The 22452-nt window shown below is 43.9% G+C and overlaps 1 protein-coding gene across 1 annotated transcript in view; it reads right to left on the reverse strand.

Moving 5' to 3' along the window:
• Positions 1 to 22452, reverse strand: part of LOC122801582 (ILK associated serine/threonine phosphatase) — a 1071836-nt gene that overhangs the window by 907476 nt on the left and 141908 nt on the right. The window contains exon 5 of the mRNA XM_044071026.1: positions 584 to 701. Within this exon, the coding sequence (XP_043926961.1) occupies positions 584 to 701 (118 nt within the window). The remainder of the gene's footprint in view (positions 1 to 583; positions 702 to 22452) is intronic.

Genomic DNA, 22452 nt, shown 5'->3' on the forward strand with positions numbered 1-22452 from the left:
TTGAAAGGACAGTCAATAATATTACAACCTATTGATACCGGTAAACTCTGTAAACAAATTACGTATGAAGTGTTGCAGAAATACACAAATTCCATTTTTTTTTTTTTTTTTTTTTTTTAATTTTAACACTTTTTATAACACCAACACTGGCAGTTTAAAATACCACAGACTGACAGGGTAAAAGCAACTTTTAACATGATCAAAACGTCTGCTTTACTTTGACAAGTCCTCACTCATACTGCTTTTGCACAAGACAATAAGCAACATATATAACCAGGTTGGAAAGAAATAGAATGGGAGTGTTGTAAAGCATTATCTCCTCTCCAGATTTTAAAAGATAGTGGGCAATTTCCCCCCCATATCAAAATACTTGTAACAAGTTCTTATGGTCTACTGTAATGCAGGCTAGACTCCAAAATTTCATGGCAGTAGTGATTTACTGGGGAAATGGAAATGGCAATCACAACAGGTTGATAAAGGCAACTTCATATTGCAAGTAAAAAATGTGTGGGGTTGGGGGGGGCAGATTTCACTAACTGTCACTTGTTCTCTCAAAACCATTACCATAATCATACTTACGTACATTCCATCTGGCAGTGAGCCCAAATTATCCACAAACTCATTTCTTATGACGTGTGCATCCTGCATTTCTTCACGTTCACCTTTTCGTTCAGCAACAAAACCTCTTAATTGGGGAAGTTCTGCAGAGAAAAACAAAATAGTAGATTTCATAAAATAATACAACACCTTCATTTAAAGTATACAAAGATATAAGAAACTAAGCCGCACAAGTCTGAGATCATACAACTGGCAAAGGTACAAACAACCTAGAATGAATGAATACAAAAGCTGGTTATCAAGAAAATCCATGAGGAAAAAAAAATCTGATTTAGTGCAATAGCACTTAATTCTAAATTACTAACCAAGGGGCACAAAAAAGTTCTATATTAAATATGGTCTTCCTCATATGCTGCCTACTAATAACCAAGCAAGTACTACACAGAAAAATGCAAAATGAGTTAAGGCATCACAATGGTCATATTATTTCTTGCTTATTGATACATACAAGCAACATATGGAATGGAAAACTAAATGGAATATTGTACAAAAGATGTGCAACAAGCTACAGCCCAGTATTAGGCACAAACACAGAATATGAATTCAGGAGCACAGAAGAAAAAGAAAAGTAAATCCTTTCTAGTAAAAAGGCACTTCAAAGCCACTCAAAACACTATATGAAAAGATGAGCACTAAAGAAACTGTAACACCATCATGAACTAACTTAACAGAAAACATAAACTGCCTTCTACAGTTCTACTTATTTTTACTTTTTATCTTTATGTAGTCCTGTATGGTGATGTGCTTGATACGACTAAAATTAAACTTTGGGAAGCCTTAGTGAGTGTGGCTAGCAGCTAAAATGGAGGGGAAAATCTCAAGTCTCCTCAACCCTGTTTTACAGAACAAAAAGCAGCTGAAGAGGGAAATGGAAAAGATTATGGAAGGTGTAAAGCTTCCTTAGAGGTCCTTGTACTCCTCGGGTAATTAACAAACCATGAAATCATGGAAAATAATGAGAAGGTTTAAAGCTTTTTCAAAGTTGTCAGATACCAGCAAAAAAAGTTACTGTTGTTGAAGTCGCACGTAGACCACATGCAGAACAAGATTAAAAAAAAAAAAAATACTTTATAATTCAAGAACAGGGCTTGACAACAAAGAAGCAAGAAAAAACTACATGTAGTTAAAAGTAAATTGGATGATGGGAAGAATACAGAGGAAAGGGGACAAACGTTTGACAGGGTCTCTAGAAAATAGAGGACTCTGATATGTATGACTTTTCCCACAATAAACCTGTCCCAGACACTAATGGACTTATAGAATGGGAAAATGACCCTATGCATAGAGTAGGATGAAATCTGAACAGCCATAAACCTAGACAAGTGATTTGTAAGTTGCATTCCTGTAAGTGAAAAGACTGGTTGTTAAATAATTCACACCTGCCATGTGGTGTTAGATTTATTTGTCTTCAATTTTAATAGGATTAATTTTGCACAGTTTCTGAGATTTCCATCCTATGGGGAGGTTTACTGGGAGCTCCAACAGATTGCAGTGATATTCTGCACCGTCTATGCTGCAATGGCGGTAGTCAACTTGCAGAGAATTGCGATTGGAGATCCTGCAAGAAGCAAGATCATTGATGCAAGACTTAAAAGACAGGTCCTAGAGTATCAGAGTGCCCCATAGCATGATCAGAGAAGGGCAGAAGCAGCTCTTGGAGTGGTCTTTCACTCACAGGAGGTGGAGGATGAAGGCAAAGCACACGCTATCACTTCCTTTAACTTCAAAGGAACATGTGAGAAGCAGGACATGAACGACTAGGGAGGGTGCCAACATATTGGCTTTCTGATGGGGGGAAACTGAGCAAGTGAGAAGCAGGAAATGAACGACTAGGGAGGGTGCCAACGTATTGGTTTTCTGATAGGGAAACTGACCAATAGCAAAGTATACAAGTAAAATGAGTGCCATGTGCTAAGGCAGCCCATTTGCACCTAGTAAGGTAGGTGTGTGTGCGTGTGTGTGTGTGTGTGTGTGTGAGAGAGAGAGATAATGGCCATCTTGTTGAAAGCTAGAATTAAAAAAAAAATTCATAGCAAGTAAAGTCATAATCACCATTCTGTTACAATAAATACATTTGGGTAAAATATGCTATTGTGCGTGCGTGCGTGTGTGTATGTGTCTAAAATTACTAACTAGTAATGCACACAGTTAAAGAGGAATTACTATAAATCTAAGCTGAATTAACTGAAAAAATGCAGAGGGTTTTGTATAACAAAAAAAATAAATCCAGGTCCAAGGCTGGAGGTAGTGGATTCCGTTATGTATCCACCTTCACTGGGATCTTTTTATCGGGCAAAAAGGAATGTGTCTTTAACTGTGTAGATGGGGAACTGCTCTGCAATGTAATAACTTAGCAAAGACTGTGTTTAGTTCTAGTTTACAAATACAAGGGAAGAGTGATAGGCACATACATTGTTCTACAGGACGATAGTATGGAAAGAGAAAAGTGACCATTTGAGTTGTTAGTAATGCACACCCTGTGTACCACACTTTGGCTCCCCACACTGGATTCAAACCATCAAATGGTCCAAGGATAATCACAGACCCAGCCTGGGGATAGTATGGAAAAGCCAGAAGGTGGAGAAAGGGAGACGTGTGGGAGGTAGAGAGCAAAGCTAAAGAAAAAATGTCACTGTTATACTGTGGAATGTAGGGGGTTGTCACAACAGAAGAGGGGAAATGATTCAAAGAAAATTAAATAGACAGTGTAGGGACATTATTTTATTACAAAAGACTAAGTTAAAAAGGAATAAAGGAATTAAAAATGGAAGAAGGCTACAGCAAGTCACAGCCTGTAGCACTGTACGGAAGGTACAGAGAGAAGAGTGCCAATAAGAATATACAGAATGTTAAGGGATAAAGTTAAGCTGTGAAGGAGGGCAAAATACCTTAAGTGCAATGCACAGAATAGACACTCAAGCGGCACAACAAACCACTCTAATTCACAAGGGACTGTTTCAAACTTAGTTTTGTGTGTAGGATTTCCATTACTCTGTTACTGTATGATTCTTCTTAATCAACGTGCTCAATCTGAGTGAGTTACAAGCTAGCTGGAGATGTTTCTTTGCTACATATCCCAACATAAAGATTACTGAGACACCACTAATAAAAACCAATTGGGCACAGTCTGCTTACCTTTAACACTTTTAAGAAATTGAAGCATAAATCTAACTAACTGATGTACTATATTATTGCCTCTCAAGGCATACTGCTGTTCTTCATACTACAGTGGATGGTAAGAATCTCAATAGCACATTTTTTTTCTCTCCCTACTCATTCAATCGTTGGAAAACTTGAAGCATCAATCCCCCTTTATGAATAGTTTTTGGAAAACACTGGGGGTTGCAACAGCCCACTACACACATCTTCACTTTATTCAACAGCTTATCCCACCCCCCCACCCCCATATCAACAGATTTATACTTTGTTAGCCACTTCCAACATCACATTGCTTAGTAAAGCTATCCACATCACACTGCACCTAGCACATACCTCCAAACTTCTTGCCCTCTTTCTTACATCAACCTCCTTCATCACGCAACGAACCAATCACACTATGTACTATTAAATTAATCACCTGAACTAGCTCAACAATTATCTCCTTCAGACACCAACATTTGTATTTTCTTACCCAAACCAATATTTCCTTTCCACAACTAACTTTTAAACACCAAGTAATACTTTCCACCATCTTTTTCCTGCATGGTCATACCTCAAAAGTCTAGACCACAGCTTTCATCTCACTCTTCTGGCCTAACCTTCTCTCACTTTTCTCTCCACCCAAATAACATTCACACTCATGGCAGAATCACCACACCTCTTTTACATAATCCATATTTTCCAACAAACTCAACATCCCATCTTGCCACCACAACACTGCTCAGATACCTGTTATCCTAGCCACATATCACAAACTAAAACAATACCAACCCATTCTGCATCTGCTATAATCCACCCCAATCATAAACTTAACCAATAAGAACTCTAACCCCACCCTAAACCACATCCTACTCGTACAACAGGAGCACAACTAGATCACTTCCACAAATCTCTACATACTTGACCCAATCTCTAATAAGCTCTCCCTTTTCTATCAAAATAAGGCTACCTCAGATACTTTTATCAATTATATGTATTTACTTAATCCATCTCACGACTTATTCCTTTCCATTCTCTGACCAATTAGTGAACAATTTCTGCCATTTTACCTACTACAAACCACAGTCTTCATTACTATCTCACATCTCCATCCCTTTTCAACTCCACAGTAACAATCTAAAACATCAATATCTACAGATACTACAATTAAAATGTAGAAATGCCCACACAATCCAATTCTTATTTTCTCACACCCCGGTAAAACTCTTAAATATAATTAGACAAAAAACAGGTCCCCTTTACTTCCAAAAAATCACTTTTTATAACTGCTTCTAAAACTCTGGTCATATGCATCCCTACTGGATCAGCAGTCAATCAACGTACACCCTTCCACCAAAAGTCTCTCATGGCTGAAACTCTTCGATACCAATGTTTGGAGCCTTTCCAACAAACTTCCTTGTCTGGGATGCCTGCAAAAGTTTGACATTATAGCGGCTCCCAAAACCTAGCTAAAACACTGTATTAAAAACAAAGAAAATACCCACAGGTCTACATTAAAATCAAGGCCGAACATAAAAGTAGAAGGGCTGGAGAGGTAGCTATTATATATGCCAACACTTTGGGACTCTTCAGCTATTTATATGAAACATCACAACTCAATACCGCAGAAGTACTGGTCATCCTATTAAAAATATTTCTAAACAGTAACTAGTATAATTGCTATGTATATCCTATCAAACAACAATCTCACTTTAACAGAACACATTATCATGGACCACAATAATAATCTCCCTTGAGACCATCATGCATGGAGACTTCAAAAATGTGGCTATCTTGAACCATAGCTCATCTATTACAGTGGGCCAAAACAACTCCCACAAGATTACCGTACTTGGAGACTTCATCAGCAATTGGTTTACCTTGAACCATAGCTTATCCCCCACTCTATTAACCTTTTCAACTTCAGATTTACCAAAAATACTAATACAGATACTAATCCTGACTGGATATGAACCAATGTTCTTGGGAAAAAAAATACTTGCAAAGGCACCCTTCCAGATCCTTTAAGTAATCACAACCCTATTTTTGCCACATATCAATGTTGAAAAATTACCCAACAAGTTTCCTGTAACAGTTAGAAACCTCAGTAATTTCTAGTGAAATCCTTCACTACCTCAGTAAAAAAAAATCAACTGTAAAGTCTACATACTACAACTGGCTTTCGAAATATTTAACTCCTCCTCAGTAGCCTTAATAGCCATGGCCCCTCAGAAGGAAAAGTACAGTTTTGTACCACCTACCATAAATGTAGATGTTCGAGTGTTCACACTGCTGCAGTCATCACACTTGGGTTATCCTGCCGTCAGGCGGTCCCGCAGTCGGCCAGAGTTCCAAAGTCTTGGTCCGGCGTCGGTTGCTGTCGTTTCTTCCCTGATGTCAGTGCGCCAGGGGTATATAAGAGGCATCCAACGCCATTTTTTTCAATTTTTCTTGCCCCAGATGTCAGGTGCCCCCAAGTAGGTAGGCAATACATACTGCTAATAAAACATGTAAAAGGAATAAAAGGAATACCTTCAGTTGCAAGCAAATACACCACAAAGGTTGTACCGGATAGAAAAGGTATAGAAAAGTTCAGCTAGGTCAGAGGGGAAGGAGGGAGGGTAACCTGGACTGCAGCAGTGTGAACACTCGAACATCTACATTTATGGTAGGTACAAAACTGTACTATGTTCATCGTGTTACACTGCTGCAGTCATCACACTTGGGGTGAATCCCAAAGCTAAGGATGGGTGGTGGAACTAAACAGGGTTTGGAGAGGCTAGTAGGCCGTGCAGAACTGCAGTGACAAAGCCAGCTCTGGTTTTAGAGTATAGAGGTAAGTGATGGTGCTTGGTGAAGGTGTGCACTGAACTCCAAGTTGCAGCCTCCATAATATCCTTGATTGGTTCCCCTCTGAGGAAGGCTGTTGATGTTGCTGTAGCCCTGGTGGAATGGGGTCTAATGTTACCAGGTACAGGTTTCCCATGGTGTGTGTAGCAGAAACAGATACAATGTCCTATCCATTTTGAAATGGTCTGTTTTGAGATAGGCTTTCCTTGTGATCCTGCAGCATAGGATACAAAGAGCTGGTCAGATTTTCTGAAAGCCTTAGTTTTATCCAAGTAGTAACGTAATTGCCTGTGAATGTCCAAAGAGTGTAGGAGCTTTTCCCCTTTGTTCTGGGGGGTTTGGATAAAAGGTGGGCAAATGAATGGTTTGGTTTAGGGCCACACTGGATACCACCTTCGGCATAAAGGAAAAGTTAGTTCGTAAAGCGACTCTGTCTTGATGAAAAATGATGAAAGGCTCCACTGCCATTAGGGCCTGTAGCTCTGAGACTCATTGTGCTGAAGTTATTGCTAGCAGCAGGGCAGTTTTCCATGATAGAAACTGTAGATCAGCTGTAAAAGCTGGTTCAAAGGGCGGGAGTGTAAGTTTTTCCAGAACAAAATTGAGACCCCAAGTTGGTGTTGGTGCTCTCCTGGGCGGTCTTATGTTCTTAGCCCCTTTGAGGAACTGTCATAGTAATGGATGTGAAAATATAGGAGGATCCCTGTTGTATTGAGCTGAAATAGCTGAGGCGTGGATCTTTACAGATGAAAAGGAAAGTCCTTTGTGCAACATCTCAGTTAAATATTGAAGAATCTGAGGAATATTTGGGACATGGGGATTTTGGCCTTTAGCCTGGTTCCAGGCGCAGAATCTTTTCCATTTGTCTGAGTAGGCTTTCCTGGTGCTGGGCCTCCTGGTCTCCAGAATGACATCCATCACAGCTTTAGAGAGAAGTGTTGACTGGTTGTTTAGGTAATTTGCCATGCAGCCAGATTTAAAGTCTTGAGCTAGCTGTGTAGAATCTGATTGTTTTGCTGAGTGAGCAGGTGAGGAATTGGAGGTAAAATCCATGGTGGGCCTTGAGCCATGTTCCTTAGTATTGGATACCAGTGTTGGCGTGGCAAGTCTGGAGCAATGAGTATTATTTGTGGTCTCTCTAATCTGGCTTTCAGCAGCACCTTTGCCAGAAGAGGCACTGGAGGAAAGGCATACACTGTCAATGTTTTCCAACTGAATGAGAGGGCATCCACTTTCCAAGCTAGTGTGTGGTATGACCTTGTGCAGAATTTCCGTAGTTGGTAGTTTTGGGGGGGGGGCAAACAGATATATGTCTGGGCTCCCCCATTTTTGAGTTATCATTGCGAATACTTGTGGATCTAATTTCCACTCGTGAGGATCTATGATGTTTCTGCTTAGATCGTCTGCCAGTGTGTTTTTCTTTCCTGGCAGGAATTGTGCTTGTAGTTGAACTTGGTAGGTCAGTGCTGTGGTTCCACAAGGTCATTGCTTGCCTGCATAAGGGGTAGGAATGTGTGCTCCCTTGCTTGTTTATGTACCACATCACTGTGGTGTTGTCCGTCTTTATTAGGAGGTGTTCTGGATGTAGGAGGTCCTTGAAAGCTGTTAGGGCATTTTGTACAGCTAGCATCTCTTTTTGATTGATATGTAGATGCCTTTGATCTGCAGATCATTTGCCCTGAATACACTGTCCTGCCACGTGTGCTCCCCAGGCATAATCCGATGCATCTGTTGTTATAGTTTGCCTGGCTGTGGGTAAGGTAAAAGGCTGACCCTTGTTGAGGTGACATGCCGGAGCCCACCACAGAAACTCCTGTTGAAGGTAGGGAATGAGTAGAATTATTGTTTCCAAGCTGTGACTGTGTTGAGTCCATATGCTTTTCAGGTACCACTGTAATTTCCTCACATGCAGTTTTGCAAATGGTATTAGTAGTATGCAAGATGCCATGAATCCCAAGGTCTGCAGAATTTTTCTTGCAGGAAGGTGGGTCTTTGTTGCCATCATTTTGAAGTATTGAGTCAGCTGTCCTTGCTTGTCTGGCGTGAGATAAGCCATCTGGGCCGTTGTATTTAAGCTGGCACCCATGAATATTATGTCTTGTGAGGGCACTAGTTTTGACTTCTTTTCGTTTACTGTGTACCCTAGGAAACTTAATAGGTTTTTGACAAATGCCAGATGCTTTAAAAGAATGTCCTTGCTTTCTGCTTGAATAAGGCAGTCGTCCAGGTATGGAAATATTTGAATTCCTCTTTGTCTGCAGTATGCAATTACTGGTGCCAAGCATTTTGTGAAGACCCTGAGCACAGTAGATAAGCCAAAGAGCAGTGCAGAGAATTGGTAATGGGTTGAACCTGCTATAAATCGGAGGCATCTTCTGCAATTTTGTCTGATAGGGACATGCAGGTATGCCTCCTTGAGGTCCAGCGTTACTAGCCAAGCCTTCTTGCCCAGCATGGGAAGAAGTTGCTGTAGTGTTAGCATCTTGAATTTCGGTACTTCCTGGCGTGTTTAGAATTGAGAGGTCCAGAATGGGTCTCCAGGCTTTGCCCTTTCGGGGAACTAGAAAAAGTTTTGAGTAAAATCCTTGTCCTTGCTCCTGTGTAGGAACCTGTTGAATGGCTCCCATGTCCATGAGAGCTGAAATTTGCTTTTGAGCCTCTGCCCATTGATTTGATGGCAGGTTTGGCATTCCTTTTATCCTTGGTAAAGTGTGAAAGTGGAATCTGTATCCTTGAGATACAATATTTAGGACCCATTTGTCTTTTGTGATGATGTGCCAGTTGTGTGCAAAAAGTGTTAGGTTCCCTCCCAAGGGAGCTGCCAAGAGGGATTTGCTTGGCAGTCTGAGGGGTAAGTTATTGTGTTTGTCTTCTGATACTTTGAGACCTGTCTTCTCCTCCTTTTTGGGTTGTGGCACCCCATTGTCGAGGCTGGTAAGAGCCTTGTGACTGACCTCTGCCCCTTGGGCGTCTGTATTTGCCCCTCTGTGGTCTGGCAGAAGCTGGAAAGGACTAGTTTTTGGTTGGCCAATTTCTGCTGAAACGAGTGGGTTGAACCTGTAAAAAATCCTTGACCGTCTGCATAGATTTTGCCTTATCCTCCATTTTCTTTTAAACCTCTTCTGCTTTTACACCAAATAAAACATCCTGCTGTAAAGGTGCATCCAATAACTTTGCTTTAACATGATCAGGTAAAGTTTGTTCTTTTAACCAAGCATGCCTATGTACGACAGACCCTGTCACTGCTGCTCTACAAGAAGCTTCCAATGAATCAAATCCACATTGCAAAGTATGTCTTCCCAATTGTTCAGCTGCATGCAACAAATCTTGCACTTCCTTGTAATCAGGCTGTTCTGTATGTGTGATAATTTTTTGTTTTAATTGAGACAGCAAATATTGTTGATATTACAGCATGTGAAACTGGCAATTTAAGGCCCTCATCGCATCTGTCTAGTGCTCTAGAATCCCTTTCAGAGGGTACAGGATTTTTAGCAATAAAGGCCTTAACCCCTTTGGGACCCTGGGGAGGTTTCTGGGTCAGCAACAGGGCTTTTATATAGGAATTTGTGTGAGTCTATAGTATACTCTATAGTATCTGTCTGGTTTGGCTGGTGCAGGAGGTAGTGAATCTGGGTTAAGTCTAGATTCTGAATAAACATCATCCACAATGTCTAACACGGGTGGAATAGCAAGTGGTCTGTGCTGGGGTAGTAAAAGGAACTTTCAGAGCCTTTTCTTAGAATCAGAGTAATCCTGGCCTTCCCAGTGGAAATGTTCCCTCATGGTATGTAAAGTTTCCCCAAAAGAATATTCTTCTGGGGGAGATGCTGAAGGGATAGACTCTTCAGCATCAGAGTCTTCATAAGGGGGAAACGAATATTCCTGTTCCTCAAAAGAATCTGAGGAAATTGAAACCTGGTCAGAGGAAGCATAGTCCTCCTCCTGTCTTGGCCTTTTATCAGGAGGGGGATGGGAAACTCTTATAAGGATAATTAAATCTTCAGCCATCTTAAGCATTTGTTTCTTAGGCATGGGGCCTTGTACTGGAGACTGCTGTAGTGTCTTCTTTGTTTTTAAAGGGGTTTTCAGCTTTGCATAGGATTTAATAGCGAGTGTAGTCAGTCTGAAGACACCTTCTGCAACTGAAGGCATTTCAACTGCGCCGGAATCTCCTTCAGCCATGGAGTCGGAAGGGCCTAAAGGTAAAGGTTGTGGAGGCCTAGCAATCTCCGCTTGGGAATCGGATGACGCCTGGGGTTCTAAATCAGCGGTAGTCAGGGGCTGCGTAGATGCCTCACTGAAAACCGGTGACTGGCCTAGCAGAGGACTCGGAGTCTGATTTGGGTCTCGGCTGCCTGTCCTTATCTTTGTGTTTTTTATGCATTCCGGTTGTCGGTTGCTCCGATGGCATGGTATAATTAAATTTCCTGCCAAAATAATGTTGGGTGAAATCAAACCGACGTTTAATAGTTCGTTTGTTAAACCTAGCACAAAACCGACAACCTGTGACGTCGTGGTCTGGGCCTAGGCAAGGAATACAATAAGAATGAAAGTCCTTATGAGGTATTTGCTTCCCACAAGAAATGCAATTGTTAACTTATTCTGACATCGGACTGAGGCAAGAAAAGGCTCCCCAATGGGGTACTTAGCTTTATTGAAGACTTCGGTCTGAAATTCGATTTGAAAATCTCAGGAGTCGGCCGACCAGCACTTGCGAACTGCTTCTGCTTTGGGCACCGCGCAGCAAGAAAGACTGAAGAAAATGGCGTCGGATGCCTCTTGTATACCCCTGGCGCACTGACGTCAGGGAAGAAGTGACAGCAACCGACACCGGACCAAGACTTTGGAACTCTGGCCGACTGCGGGACCACCTGACGGCAGGATAACCCAAGTGTGATGACTGCAGCAGTGTAACACGATGAACATCATGTTAAATCCATCTCAGCCCCTTGGCTTACCTCTGATAACAAAAACCTCATGCAACAAAGGGATAACGCATGGCAGTACTAACACACTACTAAAACTCAATCTGCCTAACGAGCCTAGACAAACTGCAAGCCCTCAAAAAAAACATATCTAAGTAGTCAAAAATAAGACGTTATGTACTCACCATAACGTTCCATGTGAGTTGTTCATCTCGCCTTCATTCTTAACTGATGGGTTTGGAGCCGATCCATTGGCACCGGTACGGCTGTATGCAAAGCTCAAGGTCTTCCAGCAGCTCGAGGCCAAGCCCCTATCCCATGATGCACTGTGAATTACCTCAGATCTTGTTTGCTGCATGTACTATAACCATATAAATGAGCTATCCTCCTATGGAAAGGAAGAATTGAGCAACCAGGATGAGACCAACATCTAGGTCAACTATCAGCCAGGAGCAGGGAGGAGGGAGGGACGTAAGAATGAAGGCGAGATGAACAACTCCCATGGAACGTTATGGTGAGTACATAACTTCTTAATGTGAAGCTGTTCAATCTCGCCGTTCATTCTTAACTGATGGGTAGTGTACCTAGCACCATCAATCTCGGGTGGCTCACGGGAGTACATTCTTCAGGACCGTAGACCCAAAAGAAGCCCTCTCACTGGAGGCCTTATCAACTTTGTAATGCGTGATAAAGGTATGAGGTTTAGACCAAGTGGCCGCTGCACAAATGTTATCAAGAGGCAATTTGGCTTGGAACGCAGAGGATGTAGAAACTGCTCTGGTTGAGTGAGCTTTAATCTTGTGTTGCAAAGACATATTATCAGCTGAGTAGACAAAGGTGATACAATCAGATAACCATTTAGATAGAGTTGTTTTAACCACTGGTCTACCTTTTCTGGATTCAGAGAATGAAACAAAAAGCTGGTCTGACTGCCTGATATCTTTTGTTCTATCCAAACAAAATCTGAGTTGTCTGTGAACATCAAGTTTGTGCAGCACATACTCCAACTTGTTGGAATGATTAGGGAAGAAAACTGATAACTCAATGACTTGGTTAATATTAGTTTCTGAACAAACTTTGGGCAAAAAAGAGGGATTTGTCCTAAGAGATACTCTGTCAGCATGAAAGATCAAATAAGGAGGGCTGATAGATAAAGCCTGAAGCTCGGACACTCTGTGGGCAGAAGTAATAGCTACCAGAAAAATGGTTTTCCATGACAAATATCTGACGTCACAAGATGATGCTGGTTCAAAAGGGGGAAGGATTATACGTGACAGCATAAAATTTAGATTCCATGGAGAATAGGGAGTTTTCACAGGTGGTCTCATATGAAATGTCCCCTTGAGAAAGGTCTTCGATAACTTGTGGGACATGATATTTAGCCCATCAATCATAGGTTCATAGGTTCATACTAGGCTATCTGCCCAAGGGCATTTATAAGCCTAGCCCATAGTTATTTGGCTTTCGCCACCCCTTTAGTTTGAATAAAACTATGCCTATTATTTTGCTGTGCCTCTGTCAAGCAGTGACACTGAAGTAATCCCTGGGGTATATCTGCGATCTCCCATACATTGGTCAAGATTCCTCTTGAACAAGGCCAGCGAGGTGCTCTGCCTCACATGTACCGGGATTTTGTTCCACAGCATAGGGAGTCTCTGGGTGATGAATCTGTCCCTCCAGCACGTTCTATTAATAACCGTGTCAAGGTTTAAGTCGCCCGCCCTTGTGGTTCTGAGGGATCTAGATTTTTTGAGGTGAAGCATATTCATCAAATCTGGGTTTGACATGGCCTTATATGTCAGGCACAGGTCACCTCTGAGCAAGCGGTATGAGACTGAATAGAGCTGGAGTTCTTTCAGTCGGGCAGCATAAGACATATTTTTGAGACCCTTTATCCTTTTGGTTAGGAACTTTTGGGGCCTTTCCAGCTGCTGCAGGTGTCGGGTCAGATACATTCCGAATGGGGCATTGTACTCAATCATAGGTCTAATGAGTGATGAGTACAGGGGGACGATGACCTCCCTTGATCTAGATGTGAATCCCTTCATGATCAGGTGGGCAATGTAGAAGGTCTTCCTAACTACTTTAGCAACATGAGTGTCAAACGAAAGGCTACTGTCAACCTGGGTCCCCAGATCCCTGATGACTTCTTCTGTGCTCAGTGGATTGCCACCTATATGGTAGCTAGGGGTAATCTTGTTTTTCCCGAAGGGTATGACTATGCATTTCTTGGCGTTTAACTTTAGGCCATGGCTCTGGCACCAGTTATCCGTTTCTGAGGCCCTTCTGAAGGATATCTGTGTCAGATGTGTTTTCGACTATGGCCCAGTTTGCAGTCATCTGCAAACTTTGTCAGCCATAACCCTCCTGTGTTTGCTTGTACTTCAGAAAAGTAGATGCCGAACAAGAGTGGACCCAGGACTGAGCCCTGTGGGACAGCACTTGTGACAGGCTTTGAGTCTGACATGGCTCCAGCAACTCTGACCCTGTGGGTTCTGTCACTTAGCCAGTTTGCCACCCATCTTGTGATGTATGGGTTTACATTCAAGCTGATGAGTTTTTCGATGATACCTGAGTGGGGTATTGTGTCGAAGGCCTTTGCCAGGTCGAGGTAGGCTGTATGGACTGCCTTTCCCTCATCAATGGCCTTGGTGACTGTCTCAAAAAAGTCAACCAAGTTTAAAAGGCATGATCTGCCTTTGACAAAGCCAAACTGGGTTGGATCCAAAGTCTGCAAGTTCCCTATGTCTTTATTTATGAGTTCCATTATGATCCTCTCCATGGCTTTGCAGATAAGGCTTGTCAAGCTAATGGGACGGTAATTTCCAGGGTCGGTGGAGGCACCGCCCTTGTGAAGTGGGACCACAGTCGCCGTGCGCCACTCCTTGGGTACGTATCCCGAGGTGAGGCTAAGATTAAACAGCTGTCCTAACTGCGGGTTTAATTCCTCATTGAGTTCGTGGAGCATACAGCCGGGGACACCATCCAGTCCCATGGATGCTGTGTTTTTTGCCTTGGAGAGAGCAGTTCTCACCTGGGCATTGGAGATGTTTGGGGGGCTACAATCCTCTGGTATAGATATCTCTCCTTTTGGGGGGAGGGGGGGAGAAGTTTGCACTGAACCTGTCAGCCAGTATGTTGGCAATGTGTGTAGGTTCAGTAATCTTCACATCATTTTGAACTAATTCTGAGCATATCTGGGAGTTTCCTCCTAGGTTTCTAACATAGCTAAAGAAGGCCTTATGATTGTCTTTTGAGTCCTTGGCGATTTTTCTCTCAAAATTTGCCTTGGATGATTTTATGAGAGCTCTTAGTTTTTTACTTATAATGATCAAAGGTGTCTTACCTTTAAAGGATTTTGCTCTATCTTGTAGTAGCTTCCTCCTTTTGTTGTAGAGCTTGTTTATGGCTGGGGTCCACCAGACTGGACGCTTGCCTTTGGTACAAAGAGTCTTAGTTTTGTTTGGGATTGCCTGATCCATGCAGTCCTGTAGGTGCTGGTAGAAGGCATTTGTAAGTGATTCAACGGTTTGAGTAATGTTTACCACTGGCTCAGGGGCCTTAAAGGCTTTTGAGAAGTTTTTCACTGCGGTCTTTTTTATTTCAGGTGGGGGCGGGATGAGGACCTCCAGCGAGATTAGTTTATGATCTGATCTCACCAGTGAGGGGTATACTTCCGGTGTTGGGGAACATTGTGATCCCATGTTCGTGATGATGAGATCAAGTATGTTTTCTCCTCTTGTGGGGATGGTGACTAGTTGTTCCATGGCATTTGAGTTTATGAATTCCAGGAACCTTTGGGCTAGAGTGTTTGGGCTTGAGTAGTGTTCCCAGTCTATATTAGGGTAGTTGAAGTCACCTAGTATGATGGTGTTTGGAGATACATTTATCCCCTCCAATGTTTTCAGGAAGGCCATGTGAGGTTCCTGAGTTTGAGAGGGTGGCCTGTAACATACTACAAATTGCAGAGCAGTCTTGCCTATGGTTAATTGCACCTGGATGGTCTCCGATGCATCATGCGTTGCCACCAACCTTGAGGTGTGGGTGTCCTTTATGAATATGGACACCCCCCTCCTTTCTTGGTGTTGTCCGGATTTTGGGGCCGGAACTCATGATATGAGGTGAAATCTGATAGTGCTGGGGTGCTCTCAGGAGCCTTGAACCAGGTTTCTGTCACAGCACAGACATCGATGTTCTCCATACTGAGAACGGCCTCGAGTGCGTGCATCTTGAGATTGAGACTTCTGGCATTGAGCAGTATTACCCTTAGTTTTTTTTCCTTTTTTGTGTTCTAGGGTGGTAGGTTTAGAATTTGAGCCTTGCCTAAAAAAGGCACTATGGCGGTGGCAAGAGCCTTTGCCAATATCCGGAAGCCTACGGGTGACAGGTGCAAGCCGTCCCTTCAAGCAGCGTGGCTTGTCCAGCATGTCATCCCAGGCAGACAGACATTGGATCCCCTTTGAATGACACCAGAATTTAAGCCAATTATTAAAGCTGATCATCTTATCACTGTATAGTGGCATCATTCTAGGTGAAGGTAGGATACTGCTCAAGGTCAGGGTCATACCTGCCTGGGCTACATAATCAGAGAGCTCCTCAATGTCTCTTTTCATGTAGTCCAAGGAGGTACGTCTCAGGTCGTTGACACCAGCGTGGACAACGACTGAGTCGTACTTGTACCTGCTGTTGAGAGACCTGAGTGCTTGCGTTATGTGGCGGATTCTAGCGCCCGACAGGCAGCTTACTGTGACCTTCTCCTTACTCAGTCTGGTGAGCGGGATCCCAAGATGAAAGTTAGATATAGCAGCCAACTGGACCCGAACTGTTGCGGCTGCAGCTCCTTTATTAAAAATCATAGTCAAGAATTCTAGTATGGATGTCAGGGGGGCTTGGAAAGGATTAATGTTCTGCTTAGAGGCCCGTATGGAAAATCTCTTCCACTTACTAAGATATAATCTTCTAGTGGACGGCTTATGAAAAGACAAAAGAATCTGTTTTGTCTCATTGGAGAAGTTATGAAGCCTGGCTATGAGGGGAACTGGAGCAGCCAGGCTGTGAGCTACAGTGACTGCAGAGAAGGATGAAGGTCCCCCGACGGATGTGTCAGAAGGTCTGGCACTGGGTCCAGAATCCAGGGATCCTCTAAGAGATGATGTCGAAGGAATGGGAACCAAATCTGCTAAGGCCAATGAGGGGCTATAAGAATGATGGTCCTTCCCAAGGATTTTGCTTTCTGTAGATGTCTGGGCATCAATGGGATTGGTGGAAATGCATAGAGGAGACCCAGGGGCCAATGGTGTACGAGTGCATCTCTCGGGCTTCTCCCAGAGGAGGAACCAGGGCAAAGTAGCTTCTGCATTTTGTGTTGATGTGGCTGGAAAAAAGGTCGCAGCAAGGCTAGCCCCATTTACAGAAAATCCTGTCCACAATCTCTTTCCTGAGGGACCACTCGTGCGCCAACAAGATTGCCCTGCTCAGTTTGTCTGCTATCATGTTGGATCTCCCCGGGATATAAGTTGCCAACAGAACGCGATGGGAGGAAACAGCCCACTGCCAAACTGAGGGCTTCTCGGCAAAGGGGGTAAAACTTGGTTCCCTCCTGCTTGTTCAAGTACCAGACTACTGACATATTGTCAGTCTGAATTGCAATCGTTCCTAGGGGAAGAGAGTCTTGGAAGTACTGCAATGCCAAAAGTACTGCTCTCATCTCCAGAACACTGATATGCAAATGTGACTCTTGATCTGTCCATGTGCCTTGGGCAGTCTTTCCCTGAAAATGCCCCCCCCCCTCCCCACCCTATCAGGGAAGCGTCTGTGGTCACAGTAGCTACTGGAGGGGGTAGAACAAAGGAGCATCTTATGGTGACGTGACGAGACGTCAACCACCACTGGAGATCTTTCTTGCAAGAGCTCGCAATCAAAATCGTGTGGTCCATGGGAAGTTCCTGGTAAGACCATTGAGTGAACAACAGCCATTGAAGAATCCACATATGCATTCTTGCAAATGGTATGACTAGGATTGCTGCAGCCATCAAACCCAATACTTTCAGTTCTTCTGAAGCTGTCGCTCTGTCTTTCGATACCAATGTGCTGACATGCTGACGAAGAAGGAAGACTCGTTCGATTGGTAGTCTTAGAATGGTGGTTGAAGTGTCTAGCTCTGCCCCGATAAAAACAATATGTTGCGATGGCGACAAGGCAGACTTTTCTGAGTTGACTGCAAAGCCTAAATGATTGCAGAGTGACATAGTGTACTCCCTTGCCTGAATGAGATGATGCCTGGTGGTGGCGGTAAGGAGCCAATCGTCTAAGTACAGAAACACCTGGAATCCTAGACGCCTCAGGTGAGCCGTGACCACTGCCATGCATTTGGTGAACACTCTGGGGGCTGTAGTGAGACCAAAGGGCAGGGCTCGAAACTGATAATGATTGGCTCCCAGCTGAAAACGCATGTGATCTCTGGATGGCCTGGACATTTTTATATGTGATAGTACGCATCCTTGAGCTCTATCGAGCACATCCAATTGTCTTTCCCTAAGAAGGGAAGTACAGACTGGAGCGTGACCATCCAGAACTTCTCCTTCTTCACATATCGGTTGAATCTACTGAGGTCCAAAATGGGTTTCCAGTCCCCTGTTTTCTTTGGCACCAAAAAGAACCTTGAGTAAGTTCCGGATCCTCTTTGGTCTGCTGGGACTGGCTGGATGACTCTTTTCTAGCAACTTGTGGACCTCTATAGTTGCTTGTTTCCTGTAACTGGGTGGAATGCCCGGGATTCTCCTTATGGACAGGGGGGGGGGGGTGAATGGTATGAAGTACCCTCTGGAAATGATACTTTGTACCCAGCTGTCTTTTATTTCTTGCCAGGCATCTGGATACAAAGATAAGTGACCCCCAACTGCCTCCAGAGCAGGACAGTCGGGCCTCCTTTCAGGAGCGCTGGTAGGACTGACCAGAGAAGTGATCTCTGTCACCCTGATGTTGTGGACTGCCTTTGCCGCAAGTGGCGTCTTCCACTATTACCCCCTCCTCTTCCCTGGAGGGGAGTTCACCACGTGTGTCCTGAAAGGCTCCTTGGCCTTTCCGGAACCACATTTTTCCTCCCCTTTAGCCTTTGGGATAAGGCCGGGTAGGGGTGGAAAAAAAAGACTCCAACAGCAGACAGAGTCTTTCCCTCCTGTTCACACCTGGTTAGAGTTTCCTTCACTTTAGGCCCAAAAAGGGATGAGCCATCAAAAGGGGTGTTTACAAAGGATGACTTAAAGGGCTCCGCGAAGGAACACAAGCGCATCTAGGAATGTCTTCTGAGAGCGATTCCTGCACCCGCTTGCCCTATTCGTTCCATCAGCTGCAGAGGACGATATGAGATGCATGGATGAGTTGACAATAGAATTTTGGGTAGCAAGCTGGGCAGCAACTTTTTCAGAGGCTCCTGCAGCTATTGTACGCTGAAGAGCATCTCCCAACTCCTTAAAGAGATCTCTTTGTAACCTAGTGAAATGGGTTAAGTAGTTTAGTGAGTGGAGAGCAAAGGTCGCTGAACTAAACATGCGTTTCCCATATCTGTCCATGATCCTAGACTCTCTATTAGGAGACGAGGAAGTCTCCGACATTTCCTTTTTGGTGATCGCCGCCACTAACATGGCATCAACAGGGACTCCTTTGGATAAGAAGGTTTTATCTGGTGGAGCTGATATAAACTTGTTAGGCCCCTTAGGAACAGGCTCCATGGACTCCGGTGACTCCCACGCCCTCCGAGAGGCCAACTGCATGAGCTCATCGAAGGGCGGAGACACCCAAGAGGTGGAGGGTTGAGACCCGAAAGCCTTCAGGAGAACTGACTCATCCTCAGTAGGGCTTTTGGACTGCCAATCACCCCTCTGCCTAAGGATCTCAGCAAATGAGATCTCCTCAGAGGGGGACCCTTCTGACTCATCCAAGTCAGTGTCAGATGTTAAAGACTCCTGTCGGGAATCCAAGTGTCTTCTCTTGCACAACCTCTTCCTGGGAACCTCCTCAGTGGGAGCCTCTGGGGAAGACTCGGAAGAGCGGGGGGCACCCTGTGAGGCTACCTGAGGCTCTGGGTCTCTACGCCTAGCCTGGACGATGGAAGTAGAAGCAGACACAGGGCCTTTAGGGGATGAGGAAGCAAGGCCTGAAGTCAAGAATGTCTTGGGGGATAAAGCTCTCCTCATGGCCTCAAAGGCACCATGGCTCCGATGGGAAGTAACCGACGGATCCGAAGGAACCACCAAACCTTCCCGCACCAAGGCCGTGGGCTCCGAGCCGGAGGTAGGAGTCGAGCTCATCTGAGCTGAAGCCCCGAGAGGAAGAGTCGGCACCGACAAGTCGGTCCAACTATCCTCCCCGGATCCGACTGGAGAGTGTCGGCTCTTACAGTCCCCGGTTGGCGCCAAGGATGTCAGAGTGGATGGAGCCGAGGCGCTAAGACATGTTTTATAAGAATAAATTTTTCTACGTGGAATCCTGTTGTTTTTTGATTCTAGTCTTTTTTAAGACTATTCTCTTGTTGGTTCGTTGATTTTCTGGATGGAGCAGAGGACACTGGAGCAGGTCTCGGCTCCAAAGGCTCCACGATCAACAGGTCTGCTTCCTCTGGCTCCGAAGGTCCGGTATGGCTCGGAGGAGGAGTAGTCAAAGCACAAGTAGTGGTCTTCGGCTCCGCAGCCGCTTGGGTCGGAGCTGACAATTTAGCAAGGCCTGGTGCCTGTAAAAGCTTATGCACCAATCGATCCATATCCAAATCAGACAGGCTGACAGAAGACCTAGAAGAATGCACCAATGTTGCCGAATGAAGCAATGGAGATTGAGGCACTTTGGATACCGGCTCCAAGGCTGTGGGCTGGCTCCGAAAAGAAAACACAGTCGGTTCAGAGGCCTGTGGAGCCGATGTTGCAGAATCCTCCAATTTTCTTGATTTCTTAGACTGCTTACAGTCCTTAGATTCCACAGAAGATCTAGAGGACTTGGAAGACTTGCTGGCCACATCCTGGTCACTCTACGCCTCTTGAAAAGGATGCTTAAACAAGCCCCTGTCCATCAACTTCCTTCACCTCTCTAGCAACACTCTCGAAGAAAAAGAATGGCATATGGCACAAGACTACTGTAAGTGGACAGCTCCTAAACAATAAACACGTTACATGTCCATTCATAATAGACATTTTTTGGTTGTAGTCTGGACACTTTTTAAAACCAGACTTTGGGTGCTTAACTTTATCATCCGCCATTATGCTGCTATAAAAATACGCAGAGCAGATAATCTGCAATTTCCTAGGCTCTAACAACAGACACACACAAAAGAGCCTAAGAAAAAGGTATCACAAAATATTAGTAAGCTAGAATATTCAAGCATACTCTCTACTAAACTAAGGCCAATATACAGGAGGCCAACAATAGAAAAAGGAGATATATATATATATATATATACATATATATATATACTAGAAAAGTACAGTTGTGTACACTTACCATAAATGTAGATGTTAGGGTGTATTCACGGTTTTAGTCCTCATATATGGGTTATCCGGCTCCCGGTAGCCCTCAGTCGGCTCAAATACCAGAGTTCTTGGTAGAGGACGTCTGCTGCCGCCAGTTGTAAAACTGATGTCAGAACGTCAGGTATAAAGGGAGGCAGCTGACGCCATTTCCTTAGTTTTTCTTGCCTTAACTGTCAGGAACCCTCAAAAGAAGGCTAACCCAGGAAGGTAGCACCCTGGACACGTCATACAAAAAATAAAAATATATATAGTCTGTGCCTTAGGGGAAAAAAAGGGGGAATGGAGGGTGGGAAACCAGGACTGCAACAGTGAATATATTCGAACATCTACATTTATGGTAAGTATACACAACTGTACTATGTTCTTAGTGTTTCACTGTTGCAGTCCTCACATATGGGTTGATTCCCAAAACCCAGGAAAAAGACAAAGTGTGGAGGAAGGATCACAGATTAAGGGTTAGTAAGAAGGCCCTGCAAAACTGCAGAGGCAAAACCAGCTCTGGATTGAGAAAACAAAGGTAGATTGTAATGCTTTGTGAAAGTATGGACAGAAGACCAAGTAGCTGCTTCTAGAACGTCCTTAGTAGGCACACCTCTCAGAAAAGCTGCAGAGGTAGAGGCTGCTCTAGTAGAATGGGTCCTAATACCCTGAGGGGGAACCTTCCCATGCTGCAAGTAACAAAAGTGAATACAATGAGCAATCCATTTGGAGATGGTTTGTTTTGAAATAGCTTTACCCTGAGCCCCAGGAGCAAAACTAACCAACAACTAAGTAAAATCTCAGCTGTCTATGCATATCAAGAGAGTGCAGAATCCATTTCCCTTTATTTTCGGGATTGCTGAAAAATATAGGCAGGTAAATAGACTGGTTAAGGATTAAACTGGAAACTACCTTAGACTTGAAGGAGGTATTAGTTCTCAGAGAAACTCAATCGGAGTGAAAAATAATTAAAGGTTATACTGCCATTAAGGCTTACAGCTCAGATACCCTTCTAGCTGAAGTAATAGCTAAAAGGAAAGCAGTCTTCAAGGACAGAAACTTAAAATTTGCAGAGGCAGCTGGTTCAAAGGGAGGCAGACTAAGTTTTTCCAGGACAAAATTAAGATCCGAAGCAGGAGTAGGAGCTCTTCTGGGAGGTCTAAGATTACTAGCTCCCCTCAGTAACTGTTTCATCAAGGGGTGAGAAAAAAATGGGTTGCTCAAAAGAACAATGAGTCGAAATTGCTGAAGCGTGAATTTTGATTGAAGAAAAGGAAAGTCCACCATTAAGCAGTCCTGCTAGGCAGTCAAGAATGAGGGAAAGAGGAGGATGAGGAGAGTCTTCTCCTTTAGCCAGCATCCAAGAGCAAAATCTCTTCCATTTATCTGCATAGGATTTTCTGGTGTTAGGCCTCCTGGCCTCA

This window comes from Protopterus annectens, chromosome 5.part0 (genome assembly GCF_019279795.1).
Source record: "Protopterus annectens isolate FY-2018-M chromosome 5.part0, PAN1.0, whole genome shotgun sequence".
NCBI classification, from domain to species: domain Eukaryota; kingdom Metazoa; phylum Chordata; order Ceratodontiformes; family Protopteridae; genus Protopterus; species Protopterus annectens.